Here is a 16,759-nt window from a genome sequence, read left to right as displayed (position 1 = left end):
GTTAACCCTAACAGTTAATGTGCTTTTGTGAAAAGTCCTGAGTGCCGAAGGCAGAGAAGATTCATTTAGTTGAAGCCAGAAAAGATTTTATTGTAGCTGCCTGATAAAGAGTAGTTCCCTTGAACGGTACCTTATTCTTAAAAACAGGGACATGCGGTGTCTGCTCGTTACTGAAGCATAGTCAGGAGGCAGCTAGGTAATCAGTAAGACTTCTTGTTGACTTACAAATAGGCAGAAAACTGCCATCATGGTGAGTGTCTAATTGCATTTCCACTGGGCACTTACTGTTTGTGAATAGCAGGACGAATTGCGCTCTAAGGGAAATTGTGAGAGGCCAGGTTAATTTCCTTTTCTCTCTGGCCTGTTGAAGGATGGCCTGGTGGGAGTCCAGCAATTACCAGTCCTTCTGCCTGCCTTCTGAGGACAGTGAACCGGAGGACCTAGAAGGCAGGGAAGATGAGGAGAGCTCTGCCCAGCTGGATTATGAAGATCCAGAGTCAACGGCCATCAAGTATGTTAGCGGTGATGTCACCCACCCGCAGGCTGGGGCGGAGGATGCGGTCATCGTTCACTGCGTCGGTAGGTAAATGTAGTACGGGCCCAGGATGGGTGCTTTAATCTTTGTGGTGCTAAGAACTGGGGAGGAGGAGGCAGAAGCCTGACCTAGGAGTGATTGATGGGCATGGTGCAGTCGTGTGGTTAAGAAAGGGCAGATTTTCAAATCCAGAGACTTAAATTTGACTCTTGGTGGTGCTCTTATTTACCTGGTTGCATAGCCTAATCTCCCTGGGCCTCAGGTTCCTTATCTGTGTAATTGGATAATATCTTTCCTATTCTTTGCACAAGGTTTTTAAGAGGGTAGAAGGAGGCAACATATACAGGACAACTCTAAGCGTGTCCCCTGCCCCCACCCCCATGACCTTGGCACATTTTACTCCTCTGCCTGGAAGGAACCCTCTTTCCACAGGTAGCCACAGCAAGCATTGTTCAAACGTCTGCATCTCAGAGAGGTCTCCTGAACGCCTCATATAAAACAGATCCCACTTCCAGGCCTCTATTGTTCTCTACTCCTTTTTCCTACCTTATTTTACTTTATTACATGTGTCACCACCACATATTACATATTTGTTTATATGATTATCTCATTGCACTAGAAAATAAAATTCATGGGAGCAGTGATTTTTTTTTTTTTTTTTTTTTTTTTTTTTTTTTTTTTTTTTGGTCTTGTCCACTGCTATAACCCTAGTGCCTGGAACAGTGTCTAACATGTAATACGTGCTAACAATGATTGAATGACTGTCAATGGAAAATACTCACCAGCTATGGTAGCAGTAACTCAAAGAAGTCATTTAACCTTTCTCCTTCCTTACCTGTAAAATGGGAGTTGTATGCTGTTGTGTCCCCAGTGCTTCAGCTGTTTGTTATGTTATGTCTCCTCTCCATCTTTCCTATTAGGATGGCCAGGGATCTTCCATAAAACCTAATATATTTGAGAAGTCCCACCTCTGATATTCCTGGGAGACTAGGTAGTTGTCTCTTCCCTTTGAAAAATCATTCTTTTACAAATCTAGTGGGTGTACCTTTGTTTTTAAATTGTGGATTGGACTCTGCCTTCTATAAATGAAGATTTTTTCTCCTGATAGATGACTCTGGCCGCTGGGGCAGAGGTGGTTTATTCACGGCTTTGGAAACACGATCCGCCGAGCCAAGAAAAATATACGAGCTGGCTGGGAAAATGAAAGGTAAGAAGCAAAACAGAGAGAAGGGGAAGGGATGGAATGAGAGTGGAGAGGACACTTAGGACAGGTATCACATGGGTTATGAAGCACTGGTTAAGGAGTTGGAAGAGCTGGTTGGAGTCTCATTACCTAGTTTTTTTTTTTATCATGCAAGCAGTTATGGGACTTTGAGGCGGTCCCTACTCTCCCTGCCTGTTTTCTCATTTGTAATTTTGAATAATACTTATTCCACCAGCCTCATGGAAATGCAATGAGAATAGTGGGTGTGGAAGTATTCTGATACGTCAGTCCCTGTGTGCATGTTATAGTATTGGCATGAAGAGCATTTCATTGCTTACCTCCACTGTGGCCAACTCACCCCATGTTCATAAGGGAATTTTGCCCCAAAATGTCAGAGATCTGTGGGAGAGAAATCAGACACACCATTAAAGTGCTAACAGGAGCTCGGGTTGGCTGTTGAAGAGGAGGAGGCTGTATTAGGAAGTTAGCATAGGCTGAGATCCAACATTCCCTAGAGACAGAAGGAAAGCTGCTTGTGGCCAGAGGAACTTGGGAGTGTCAGTATTCTCCCTTGGCATGGAGAAGGAGAAAGGGCATCTTTTATGTGCAGAAATCACAAAGTAGTATGAGGAGTAAATTTATTATTTACATTATTTCCTGGGGACTTGAGTGGCCAAGCGACCTTACCTTACCTTCAGATTCCTCAGAGATTGGCTTTTCCTAATTCTTCTGCCTGGTTCTCTAGGATGGAAAGGGATATAAGGACTTAGAGGGAACACTCTTTCTACTCAAACAGATCACTGGCAGAGGGTTTAATAGGTTAAAGTAACTGAGCTCTAGCTAGTGATTGGGCAGTTGGAAAAACAGAGAATTCAGGAGAGGGCAGAGATAGAAATGAAGATTGAAGACTGCCTGTTTGGATTCTTGTTTGAAACTGTGAGGAAGGCAGGACAGGAAGATGAGAGGACAGCGAACAGAACGTGGAAAACACCTCCACTTAGGAACTGTAGCAACAAGGGGAGACAGAAGGAAGTGTCAACTAAGAGAACCTTGAGAATGGAATATTTTGAAGTATAAGGGAGGAGAGGGTGTCAAGAAGTGGTCTGCATGGTCAGGTGCTGAAGTGAGGGTGAAAACTGGGGAAAGGCCATCGGATTTGCCCCAAGTGTAGTCGCGGACCTTGGCCTACTTTGAGGAGAGTCTGAAGGCTGAACCTTGGTTACACAGAGTTAAAGTGTAAGTGGTCAGTAAGGAAACAGGGTTGAGAGTGTGCATTCTTTTCTGAAGACGGACTAAAACGGGGTGGAGCAGGGTAAAGGAAAGTGTGAACTAGAATTATCGGGCAGGGCTGTGTAGAGGTAGTGAAGTTCTCTTGGGCCTGGAAAAATGGGTTGAATTTTAGTGGGTGGAGGGAAATGGAAAAGGATCCCTGTATCTCATGCTGTGTGGTATTTTCACAATTCCTGTCATTCCCAGTACGGGGTGTTGAATGACCCAGACAGTTACACAGTGAATGTTTTTAGGGCATGGTGTGTAGGCCAGGCAGGCAAGAGTAGCGGGTTGAGGCTGAGGAATAGAGGAGAGTTTGATTTTAAAGAGAGCGATCTGGACCACAGCAGGGAGACTGCACGTGGCTTGTCCAGGAAGATGCCATTCTAAGCCGAACCTTATCCAGTGGGTAATGGTTAGTCATTTGGGAGTTTTGTAGAGAAGAATGGCATAACACAGCCAGTATTTTAGAACAACTTAAAAGATTCGGGTGTGCGTGAAGTGTATAAAGCCATAGAATTATTTTAGCGCATTTTTTTAGAGCATTAGTTTGCTTTGATTTGGATGAGGTAGGAAAATGTACAGATAGATATAGTAGAGTGCAGTGTTGGAATGGTTTAAAACAAACATAAGCCTTCTGAAGGAATTTCAAGTTCATAATGCTCTCCCCTTTCCATCCCCAGATGCCTCTGGGTTTGCATTCAGTTTCCGATGCCTGCAAGAGTACTTTGTAGGTAATACGTGAGGGACATTGACTTGGGAGATCATTTAGAAGTGAAGGGCATGACGTCAGCAACATTGGCGGTATAAAACATTCCTCCTTTTTATCCCCTGCCCCCCCCCCCCCCCCGCCTTTTAATCAGTGTATTAGACATCCATACACAAACAAAAGCATGTGCTGGGTCTTTTGGGACCTAGCACCTTCCTTCGAAGGACCTGAGCAGAGTCTTGCCCACCACCACCACCAATAAGAGACAGACAAACCTCCATACAGGCTGTGGAGCCAGCACAACAGCCTAGATGCCTTTTGCCACTGTCAGGCAAAAATCAGATGAGTGCTGACCCGGGCAGGTACTCACGCATGAGACAGAACTTGCAGGAATCCAGCCTTCCTGCAGGAAGACTCCAGCACACCATTGAAGAAGGGAAAAAAAGAGAAAAAAACATGCGTTGATTACAGTGGAGGTGGTAAGAAAAATACTTCTGCTGCTGCTTCTCCCTCAAGGAAACCCTAGATGGGCTGATTTATCTGGTGAAGGTGACCTGTCCTGTGGGGGGAAAGGAGAGCGGGGAGAATGCTCCTGGCTGTCCCAGCCAAATGGAACACCGCTGGAGAAACCCATTTCTCTCCACCAGCACCCACAGTACTAAGGTGGGAGCTCTGTGACTGGGAGGAAGCAGATCAGAACTTCAAACGGTGTCAGAGGGATTGGCTCAGGAGGAAGTTCACCCACAAATCTTGGAGTACCACACCCAAAGTTCTCCCTGCTGGGTCTGCAGCTTCCCCAAGACACTGAGTGCTAAACTCCACTTCCTCGCATTCTGCTGCTAGCTTTTTGTGCAAGCTCCCGAGTGTGTCTGTTAGAGTGAGCTCTGGTAGACCGGGAGCGCACTCAGAGCAGGCTCTGGTCGTTGGGCAAGGAAAAACCATAAACTCTAGCTATTGCTTTTCTAGAATGCTGTTTCCAATAGCCAGCCTGGTGAACTGTAACAACCAAAGGTAACACAAGGGCTTAAAAATTTGGCCCCAAGAGAGAGCAAGAAGAGTGGCGGGTATACCTCACAAACACAAGGAATATCTCAGATAGTAACAATACCACAGAACATAAAACCATCTGCTGAAAGCAGCGAGCACAGAATTAAGGATGTATCTGCTACTTCAAATGCAAAAGCAGCAATGCATAACTCTGGGGAATGTAAAAAGTCTAGGAAACACGGCATTACAGCAAGAAAATGACAGTTCTCCAGCAAGAGCTCAAAGGCACAGAATATTGCAATCTAACTGACAGAGAATTTAGAATAGCAGTTATGAATAAACTCAGTTACAAGAAAACTCAAAGGCAATACATTAAAGTCAGGAGCAAAATACACGAACAAAATGAGTTCTGTTACAAAGAGATTGAGAATGTAAAAGAGAATCAGACAAATTCTGGAGCTGAAGAATTTGATGAATGAGGTATAGAATAACAATAGAGAGCAGCTGTGGAGGGCTGACCAGATGGAAGAAAGAATAAGTGACTTAGAGGATAGCAATTTAGAAATAACACAGAAGAGGTTAAAAAAAAAAAAAGTGAAAAAAGTACATGAGCTGTGGGATTGGATCAAAAAGACAACTATCAGAGGAAGGCAAATATCAGGATAAGTGGGCTTCCAGAAAGAGAAGACAGGGAGAAGGGGGCAGAGAGTTTATTTATTTTTTTATTTTTTATTGTTTATTATGTATGTATGTATGTATTTATTTATTTATTTATTCAATATATGAAGTTTATTGTCAAATTGGTTTCCATAGAGAGTTTATTTTTTAAAAATGATACCTCAGGCACCTGGGTGGCTCCACTGGTTGAGTGTCCGACTCTTAATTTCGGCTCAGGTCATGATCCTGGGGTTGTGGGATTGAGCCCTGCATCGGGCTCTGTGCTGGGCATGGAGTCTGCTTAAGATTTTCTCGCTCCTTCTGCCCCTCTCCCCCGCTTGCTCTCTCTCTCAAATAAAATCAGTCAGTCAAACCTGAGAACTTTCCAAACCTGGGGAAAGACTTGGACATAGAAGTCCACTAAGCTAATAGATCACCCTATTATCTCAATGCAGAAAGACCTTCCCCAAGACACATTATAATGAAACTGAAAAATCAATGATAAAGGATCTCAAAGAAGCCGGGGGAGAAAGAAGGTATATAGCCTACAAAGGACCCTCATTAGGCTGTCAGCAGATTTCTCAGCAGAAACTACAGGCCAGGAGAGAGTGGACTGACATGTTCAGTGTGGAAAGATAAAGACTGCCAACCAAGGAAATTGTATTTGGCCACATTATCTTGCAGATAAGATAGCCCAGACAAAAGCTAAGGGGAGTTTACCACCACCAGCCTTGCCTTGCAAGATGCTGAAAGGAGTTCTTCAAGCAGAAATGAAAAGATAGTGATCTGTAACATGAAAACATATGGAAGTACACAATATACTAGAAGAGGTGAAAAATAGAGTTAGATCACTAATCTATATTAGGATGGTGCTTTAACCATCCAATTCTAGTATAAAGGTTAAAGGAAAAGAGTAGTAAAAATAACTATAGCTGCTATAAATTGTTAACAGATATACCACATAAAAAGAGGTAAATTGCGACATCGGTAATAGAACAAGAAGGAGTAGAAGGGAGAGCCTCAATAGGTGATTGAGCACAAGTTACTGTCAGCTTAAGATGGATTGTTTTATCTGTAAGATGTTTTATGGTAACAACATTGCAAAAGCATAGAACAGATCCACAAGAGACAAAGAAAGGGGAAATAGCATACCACCACAGAAAATAACCAGTTTACAAAGGTAGGCAGAAACAGGGGAAAAGAAACAATGGAAATACCTAGCAACTAGAAAGCAGTTAGTAACATGGCATTAGTAAGTACTTAACATAAGTTAGTTACTCTAAATGTAAGTGGATTGAATTCACCAAGCAAAAGGCACAGAGTGGCTAGATGGAAGAAACAAATAAAAAACAGGGTACAGGTGTTTTCTGCCTACAAAAGACCAACTTGAACCTTAAAAACACACATAGACTCAAAGTGAAGGGATGGAAAAAGATACTCCATGCAAGTGGGAACCAAAGACAATGTGGGTAGTTGTTACTTACATCAGACGAAGTAGACTTTAAACCAAAATGGTAATAAGAGATAAGCAAGGACATTGTATAATGGTAAAGGGCTCAATCCATCAAGAAGATATAATAGTATATGCACCCAACATCAGAGCACCTAAATATATTAAGCAAATATTAATAGATATGAAAGAAGAAATCGACAACAATGCAATAATAGGGGATTTTAATATATCACTTTCAGCAATGCACAGATTATCCGGACAGAAAAGCAACAAGGAAATTATAGACTTGGACCAAATATTACATCAAATTGGCCTAATAGACATCTACAGAAAATTTCATCGAACAGAAGCACAATACACATTTTTCTCAAGTACACATGGAATATTTTTAAAAGTAGATCATATGATAGAACACAAAACGACTCATAGCAAAAGAAGACTGAATTTATACCAAGTGTCTTTCCAACCACAATGGTATGAAACTAGAAATCTTTCATTGAGGAAAGCTAGAAAATCTCCAGAGATGTGGAAACTGAATAGCACATAGCATACTCTTGAACAACCAATGGGTCAAAGAAGAAATCAAAAGGCAAACCAAAGAATATCTCAAAATAAATGGAAACAACATACCAAAAATGGATGCTGCAAAAGCAGTTCTGAAAGAAGTTTGTGGCAATAAATGCATATATTAAAAAATGAGATTTCAAATACCTCAAGAGACTAGAAAAAGAGCAAATTAAGCCCAAAGTTAGCAGAAGGAAGGAAATAATATCAGATCTGAAATAAAATCAGAGACTAGAAAATCTATAGAAAAGATTAGGAACCCTTAAGAGCTGATTTTTTGAAAAATAAAATTGATAAACCTTTAGCAAGACTAAGAAAAGAGAGAAGACAAAGTCAGAAATGAAAGAGGAGAAAATAACAACTGACTGCAAAAAAACATTAAGATCATAAGTGATTACTATGAATGATTTTACACCAACAAATTAGATAATCCAGAAGAAGTGGATAAATTCATAGTCTCTACAACCTACTAAAACTGAACCAGGAAGAGATATAAAGACTGAACAGACTAATAATGAGTGAGGAGATTGACTCAGGTTTTAAAAACCTCCCAGGATCAGATGACTTCATGGACAAATTCTGTCAAATATTTTAAGGAGAATTAATGCCAATCCTTCTCAAACTCTTCCAGAAAAATTGAAGAGGAGGGAACACTTCAAACCCCTTCTGTGGGCCCAGTATTACCTTGACACCAAAGCCAGATAAGGACACTAAAAGAAAACTGTAGGCCAATATCCCTGATGAATATTGATGCAAAAATTCCCAAAAAAATATTAGCAAACCAAACTTAAGAACTCATTAAAAGGATTACACACCATGACCAAGTGGGATTTCTTCCTGGGATGCAGGGACGGTTCATCATAGGCAAATCAACAAATATGACACACCACATTAATAGAATGAAAGACAAAAATCATTGAACCTCTCAATAGATGAAGTAAAAGCATTTGGCAAAATACAACATCCTTTCATGATAAAAACCCTCAATAGAATAAGTACAGGACATAATAAAAGCCATATAATGCTACTTACAGTTAACTGTATTCAACTGAGAAAAATTAGAAGCTTTTCTTTTAAAATCAGGAACAAGACAGGTGTGCCTGTTTTTCCTCCCTCTGATCCAACATAATACTGGCAGTTCTAGCTAGAGCGAATCAGGCAAGGCAAATTAATAGACATCCAAATCAGAAAGGAAGAAGTAAAATTGTCATTTGCAGATGGTGTGGTCTTATATATTGAGAATCCCAAATTCTCAATATAATAGATTTAATCAGTTGGAAAAAAGAACTGTTGGATGTAATCCGTGAATTCAGTAAAGTTGCAGGGTCTAAAAGCACACAGAAATCAGTTACTTCTTTATGTATTAGCAATGAAACATGAAAAAGAAATTTAAAAATTGTCCCATTCACAGTAACATCAAACACAGTAGAAGACCTAGGAATAAATTTAACCAAGGAAGTAAAAGATCTAGCCAATGAAAAATACAAGACTTTGTTTAAAGAAATTGAAGAAGACACAAACAATTGGAAAGATATTCCACATTCACTGATCAGAAGAGTTAATATCATTAAAATGTCATGCTACCCAAAACCATCTCTAGATTTAATACAGTCCCTACCAAAATTCCAATGGCATTTTCTACAGAAATAGAAATAGAAATAAATCCTGAAATTTGAGTGAAACCACAAAAGAGCTTGAACAGCCAAAGCAATCATCACAAGAACAAAGTAGGAGGCATTATACCTCCTGATTTCAAACTGTGCTACAAAGTGATACTAATTAAAACAGTATGGTAGCAGCATAAAAATAGACACCTAGACCAATGGAACAGAATACAGAGCCCAGAAATAAACCTCTACATATATGGCCAACTAATATTTAATAAGGGAGCCAAGAATATCCAGTAAGGAAAATGTAGTCTCTTCAGCAAATGATGTTGGGAAAACTAGACAACCAGATGCAGGAAAGTAAAATTGGACCCTACCTTACTCAAAAAAATTACCTTAAAATGGCTCAAAGACAAGCATAAAACCTGATACCATAAAACTCCTGGAAGAAAACCTAGGAAAGAAGCTCCTTGAGATTGGAGAGGACACCAAAAGAACAAACAACAAAAGAAAAATCAACAGGTGAGATTACATCAAACTTAAAAGCTTCTGCACTTCCGAAGAGCCAACAGAATGGAACGGCAACTTACAGAATGGGAGAGAATATTTGAAAATCATATATTGGATAAGGGGTTCCTATTCAACATTTATAAAGAACTCAGACAACTCAACAGAAACAATAGTCAATCTGATTAAAAAGTGAACGGAGGAACTAAATAGATATTTTTCCAAAGAAGATGTACACATGGCCAACTGGGAATGGAAAAGATGCTTAACATGAGTAATCATCAGGGAAATGCAGATCAAAACTACAATGAGATATCACCTCACACCTGTTATAATGGCTGTCCTCGAGAGACAGATAATGAGTATTGAGGATGTAGACAAAAGGGAACCCTCATGCACAATTGGTGGGAATGCAAACTGGTGCAGCCACTATGGAAAACAGTATGGAGGTTCCTCAAAAAATTACAATTAGAGCTATCATATGATCCAGCAATACCACTTTTGGGTATATAGTCAAAGGAAATGAAAACATATATATAACCCCATGTTTAATTTTAGCATTATTCAAAATAACCAAGATACAGAAACAGCTTAAGTGTCTATGTCCCTTATAGGTAGAATCTAAAACAAACTTATATTAAAAAAAAAAAAAAAACTAGAGTGAAATGGTGGTTTACCAGGGGTTGGTGGAAACGGGAGAGATAATGTTTAAGGATATATACTTGCATTTAGTAGATAAATAAGTCCTGGAGATCTAATACACAGTACAGGGACTACAGACAACAAAACTCTATTACAAACTTTAAAATTGCTAAGAGAGTAGGTCTTAATTGTTCCCACCACTGGATGGAATGACGATTATGTGATGTGATTGAGGTGTTAGCTAATGCAGCAGTGGCAATCGTATTGCAGTATAAATGTGTAAAATCAGTATGTTGTACACCTTAAGCTTACATGATGTTCTGCCAGTTACATCTCCATAGGAAAAGTAGAAAGTAAGTGTTGGTGAGGATGTGGAGAAGTTAGAACACTTGTGCGCTGTTAGTGGGAATGTAAAATGATGCAGCCATTATGGAAAACAGTATGGTGTTTCTTGAAAAAATTAAGAATAAAATTACCATCGGGCACCTGGGTGGCTCAATCGGTTAAGCATCCAACTTCGGCGCAGGTCATGATCTCATGGGTCGTGAGTTCGAGCCCCGCGTCAGGCTCTTTGCTGACAGTTCAAAGCCTAGAGCTTACTTCAGATTCTGTGTGTCTGTCTCTTTCTCTCTCTGCCCCTTCCTGCTCACAGTCTTTGTCTCTCTCAAAAATAAATGAACGTTAAAACAAAATTTTTAAAAAGAATAAAATTACCATAAAATCTAGCAACGCCTCTTATAAAGAACTCAGGCAGTAACTCAAACAGGTATCTGTATGCCCATGTTTATATCAGCATTATTCACTGTGACCTAGAGGTAGAAGTAACCCAAGTGTCTGATGGATGAATGGATAAACAGTGTGGTATATACATACAGTGGGGTATTATTCAGCCTTGGAAACCAGAAAATTCTGACACATGCTTTACAGCATGGATGAATCCTAGGGACGTTATGCCAAATGAAGTAAGCCAGTCACAAAAGGAGTATAGGGGTACCTGGCTGGCTCATTTGGTTGAGCGTTCGACTTTGGCTCATGATCTCCTGGTTCGTGAGTTTGAGCCCCGCATCTGGCTCTGTGCTGACAGCTCAGAGCCTGGAGCCTTCTTTGGATTCTGTGTCTCCCTCTCTCTCTGCCTCTTCCACACTCGTGCTCTCTCAGTCACCCAAAAATAAACATTAAAAAACCAAAAACCCAAAAGAATGAGTATTGGGTGGTTCTGCTTAGATGCTGTAACTATAGTAGTCAGATTGACAAAGTAAGAGTGATGGTTGTAGGGGAAAGGGAGAAATGAGGTTTCATGAGTATAGAGTGTCAGTTTTGCAAGGTGAAGAGAGCTGTGGAGATTGATGGCATAGCACTACTGAGCTGCTTGCTTAAAAATGGTTAAGATGGTAAATTTTATATGAGGTATATTTTACCATAATTAAACATTAAAAAAATAAAAGTTTTTGAGCAAAAAGGAAAAAATTCAGGAGTGCATCATGTGAGTACCTGGCTGAGGCAGTCACTGAGGCCAGGAGTGTGAGAAAAGGTGAGATTGCAGCCTGATTGGCTGTGGGAAAGGAAGGAACCAGGGGCATTCACAAGAGCCCCTCTTCAGAGGTCTCAGTCTGGAGTGAACCTCATATCCTGTCTGTTGCTCTTTTATTTTACCTCAGACTTGAATTTGGGAGGTGTCCTTTTATTTCCTATTGATGATAAAGAGTCAAGAAACAAAGGCCAAGATTTGGTAAGTAAAAAAACCACTTCTTTTATGAGAACTAAATTTTGGCTCACATCACCTCCTCTTGAAACCTCTCCTGTCTGCTGGCCTGTCAGTGTATTAGTTTGTAAGGGCTGCCATGACAAAATGCCACCAATAGGTGGCTTAGAAAACATAAATTAATTTCTTTACAATTCTGGAGGCTACCAGCAGGGCTGATTTCCTCTGAGGCCTTCTCCTTGGCTTAGGGACGGCTGCCTCTCTCTGTGTCCTCACATGGTCTTTCTTCTCTGCACGTGCATCCCTGGTGTCTCAGCATGTGTCCAGATTTCCTGTGAGCACAGCAGTGAGGCTGGATTAGGTACCACCCTAAAAGCCTCACTTTAACTTACTTGCTTCTTTAGAGGCCCTGTCTCCACATACAATCACATTCTAAAGTACTGAGGGTTGGGGCTTCAACAAAGGAATTCGAGAGGGCACAGTTCAGCCCGTAACAAGCAGGTTGGGCCTCTGGCTCCACTGCACCCACTCCGTCCCCCCTTGCTTCTATCCATCACAGCCCCTGGAACACTGTTCTCTAACTTGCTTGTTTCCTGCACTGACCTCAGGTGGGCTCCTTCCAAGGGTGTCGACCCATTTTCTTTTTATCCTCAATACACGCAGTACCAGCTCATAGGAAGTGCTCAGGAAACTCTTACTGAATAAGAAAACCTGACATAACTCTGAGCATTTCATCGTTTATTGTGTAAAACACCGTGTTTAGTAGCCAGCTATGAGCAGAGGAGAGGAGCCGGGGCAGATTTCCTCTGCCTGCATTAAAATTCTCCTTTTGCATCTTAAGTGTCTCTCCTACTTGCCAGTCCTTTAGAATTCCTGTAAGAGGTTTCATTTCCTGCACTTAACCTGGCTTTCTCAAGGGCCTGAATTCATATTCAAATTTAGAGCCAAATCTTACTGACTTAGAAAAGAAATTTAGAAACTGAGCTGAAAGAGAGGTGTATTTGCTTGAGGTTGGTTGCCCCTGTGGCTGACAACAGTCATTCGTTCAGTCATTTCTAAAATGCTAAAGAATGTGAACAACACCGTGGTTGTGCATAAATGCTCAGAATCCAGTGACTCAAGAAAACTGTTTACAACTGGTTATGATGTGACTGTAGTGATGTCAGTCCCAGATATGCTCCCTTGGCCCTGTCTCCAGTCCTGTCCCGTTCCCCCCCCCCCCCCCGCCCCCACCCCCGCCTTAGGTTAGGACACGGTGGGAGTTACTTGAACAGAGATGGAAGACACAGGAACCTGTAAAGTCCTTTCTGCTCCTGAGACTCTGAAAAATTCTCTTTGCCGTTAGGAAAGACAGCATGTTTTGGACCCTGGTTTTAACAGACCTTTCAAAAGAAGAGGTGCTTGTGTATTAAGTTACCACAAAATAAAACAATTATGATGGAAGATTAAGTCATGAATTTCGTAGGACAGGGTTGTTCAGCAGAGCATCCAGAACAGATGGAGACAAAGTCTGTCAGGGGAATGCTTGTGCCCCCTCCACGGCAGGGCACTTAGTTGACAGTGCAGCCATCTCGTGTCATGTCAACCATGTGATGGCTGTTCCTCCTAGTTGGCCTTGATTGTGGCTCAGCACCGTGATCGCTCCAATATCCTGTCTGGCATTAAGATGGCAGCCCTGGAAGAGGGCCTGAAGAAGATCTATTTAGCAGCAAAGAAAAAGAAAGGTAAGCTTTTCATCTGTGTTCAGGAGTAGGTGAATTTCTGTTTCCAGGCATGTGATAGGATTTTTAAAAGGAGGTGAGAAATGTCAAGACCTCATTCACTATACATGATAAAGGTGAAGCCCCCCGTAGGAGACCATGCAAGTAACCACCACATCATCTTGTATTTGAATAGCCTCCCTTCCTTTCCCAGATCACGTCTGTATCCGTTAGCTCTGTGGACCATCTCCCTCCACTGGGGTATTTGTAGCACGATTTTGCTGATGAGGAAGCTGAGGACCAAAGATGTAGTGATCCGGTCAGATAGGATGTTGTTTATCCTAGCTTTTGGAGAGCTACACACAGTCCACATTAGCAGACCATTCTCTGCCAAAAGTCTGAGTGAAGTTTTGTTTCCAAACCCAGTCTGTCTCAGAGTTTGTTGAAATGATTGACTCTTAAAGAATCTGTTTATCTCCAACATTGATCATGATTCTGTTTCCATCGTACCTACTTATTTCCAGGGCCGGTAGGTTTTTGTGTTCGATAGAATTATTTAATTTTTCCCATTACAGTCCCTCCCCAGAATATCTTTGACATTGTACTTGTAGGCTTTGTGTGGGATACCCCATGATTACACATGTTTTGTCCATTGGAAACCACCAAGTGACTCTGCGAGTAGTTTTCTCTTAATGTGTATTTTATACTGATTCAAATTTTGATGAATGAAGACATCATAATCTATGTTCTTTCTTTTTAACAGCAAGTGTTCATCTTCCACGCATTGGACATGCCACAAAAGATTTTAACTGGTATGGTACCGAGCGACTTATTCGGAAACACTTGGCCGCAAAAGGCATCCCAACTTACATGTATCCTTTTGCCATCTTAGTAGTGTGTTCCCTCAGCTGAGAGGAAAAAGTCTGACATTTTCTGTTATCACTATTTAATCTAAGGCCAAGCCTTCTGCTGCTACATTATTACTCTGCGCCTCACCAATGAGACAAGAATAAAGTACTTTGTAACTTGGGTATGGACGCTTGTATTCAAGCGTTTCTGGGTGCTGGCCACTAGATTGAAAGGTTTATGAAGGGGGGAATTTATTGAATAATTGCCATTTGGTAACAGTGAATCTTTTCACATCAGTTCTCTAGTTCATCAATTCTTTAGGCCTGTAGACCAAGGCCTAATTTTAAGAAGTTAACTCTGATCACTAAAACGAACAATTAACCAAGCAAACAAATGAGTGAACTATTTTAGTTTTGAACCTATTCATTGTATTCTTAGGGCACAGTGTGGAATTCTTTTTGACCATTAGACTAGTATTTTCTTCTAATGATCTCCGTGCTGTATCAGTTAGCATTGTTTGAGTCCAAAAATCACTAGAAGCTGGATTGACCCCCAAGTGCTATCATCATACAGAAACTCCATCTTTTTACTTACTTACTGGAATTAATTCACTTCAGTGTTATTTTTCAAGACACTTATTAAATCACTATAAAAACTTAGCAGAAAAGATATGTTTTATATGCTTGTGTAACTCAAGCAGTATCAAGAGTTTTAATAACCAGATCACAATAGTAGTAGTAAGTACTAACAGTTTTGCAGGAATTTATGATATGGTGAGAGGAAATTAAGGAATGCTACTTCTGGAGTGATTATTTCAATAATTATTAAACTAGAGGGGCACCTGGGTGGCTCAGTCAGTTGAGCGTCCAACTTCGGCTCAGGTCATGATCTTGCGGTCAGTGAGTTTGAGCCCCGCGTCGGGCTCTGTGCTGACAGCTCGGAGCCTGGAGCCTGCTTTTGGATTCTGTGTCTCCCTCTCTCTTTCCGACCCTCCCCCGTTTATGCTCTCTCTCTGTCTCAAAAATAAATAAGCTTAAAAAAGAAAAATGATTAGAGAATTTGTAGTTTTTGTAAAATTGATTTTAAAGTGATAAACTACATCTTCCTTGACTATCCTTATCAGATATTACTTTCCTAGAAGCAAAGCTGCAACTTTTCATTCACAGTCCTCTTCTTCCTCAGGACAGCCAGTGCCTTAACAGTTGGCCAGCGTCAGGTCCAGCTATTTAACAAGCAGTTGAGATCTTTGCCCAGAGCTACTGATTTAGAGCATTTCAAAAAAGGAGTCCAGACCTGGTGGGTCTCTGAGATACTGTGTGTTCTGATACCTTGTTTTGTTCTCCAGGATGTTACTCTGATTTGGTACCTGTAATACAGGGAGGCAAAACTTAATCTGGAAAGTTCCCTGGCAGTTTGCCAGGGCTCCAGTGTGCATAGCTGTTTGCATAATAATAAATTTTCTATCTCTAATTATTCATTGCTTTCATTGTTTCATTGCTTTCTTTCTCCTCAGTCTAGTTTTCTTCCCTCCGACAGACTAATTTCTTTACAGAGGGCTAGGCTATGTGGATGAAGGAGAAATGACAAGCAATAGAACAGATTGGTCTGGGAGAAGGAAGTACCTTCAGCCAGTTCATGTTTTCGGAAGACAGGACTCAAGGGGCAGACATTTGAGAAGTGGGATTCCTGGTGCAGATGAGTGGAGTCCCCCTGCCCTTCTTTTCCACAGCTCAGTATCAAGATCGGGAGACAAAACATTGGCCTTAGAGGCCTGTCACTTGTGACTTGAGAGAAACCAGAGGATCACTGTTCCCTTTCCCACCAAATTGAGCTCAGCGAAATCAGGGAATTGTGGAAATGCACAAAGCTAGCACAGAATGAGTAGTGGTAATGGGGAGGGCAGAGCGCTGAGAACCACAAGAGAGGGAGTCTTGCGGGGAGACACTATATAAACTGTGGCTTTTTATGCGTTTGTATGTGAAATCTTGGTCTTGGCTGACTATCTTCAACAAGCCTGACTTCTGCTTTTAGGACCTCAATATCCTGAGGCCTACAGAGACCTCTCCTGAAGCTTAACCCTAGGCCACTGATTCGGGGAACCCTGGCTAGTGGGGCATTCAGATTCAGGACCATGGCCTTCTAAGGAAGGTGGCGTCTTTAGCACCTGGGTTGTGCGGTTCTATTGGACTGCCTCCCTGGCACCTTCACCCTTCAACAATTCAACATCTGTGTTGAAGACCTATTAGACCCTAAATTCATGAGTCCTTCATTTTTTTTCTCCTAAAACTTCTTTCATTTTTACTGCCTCTTAACTTTCACTCTTCCTGCTAGGCCTTGACACATAGGTTATTATAATAACTTGAACCTCTTGACT

At 41.2% G+C, this 16,759-nt stretch overlaps 1 protein-coding gene across 3 annotated transcripts in view; it reads left to right on the top strand.

Moving 5' to 3' along the window:
* CHD1L (chromodomain helicase DNA binding protein 1 like) overlaps nt 1-15,858 on the top strand; it is a 59,600-nt gene extending 43,742 nt beyond the window's left edge. For all 3 annotated transcript variants that reach the window (XM_058715988.1, XM_058715991.1, XM_058715990.1), the window contains 6 exons: nt 371-579; nt 1,644-1,742; nt 11,793-11,863; nt 13,446-13,560; nt 14,300-14,408; nt 15,509-15,858. In XM_058715988.1, the coding sequence (XP_058571971.1) occupies nt 371-579; nt 1,644-1,742; nt 11,793-11,863; nt 13,446-13,560; nt 14,300-14,408; nt 15,509-15,584 (679 nt within the window). In that variant the 3' untranslated portion in view covers nt 15,585-15,858. The remainder of the gene's footprint in view (nt 1-370; nt 580-1,643; nt 1,743-11,792; nt 11,864-13,445; nt 13,561-14,299; nt 14,409-15,508) is intronic.
* The last annotated feature ends 901 nt before the right edge of the window (nt 15,859-16,759 follow it).

The sequence above is a fragment of the Neofelis nebulosa genome, chromosome 2 (assembly GCF_028018385.1).
Source record: "Neofelis nebulosa isolate mNeoNeb1 chromosome 2, mNeoNeb1.pri, whole genome shotgun sequence".
Classification (NCBI taxonomy): domain Eukaryota; kingdom Metazoa; phylum Chordata; class Mammalia; order Carnivora; family Felidae; genus Neofelis; species Neofelis nebulosa.
The sequence above is the reverse complement of the archived record's forward strand: the minus strand, read 5'-3'. Positions and strand labels throughout refer to the sequence as shown.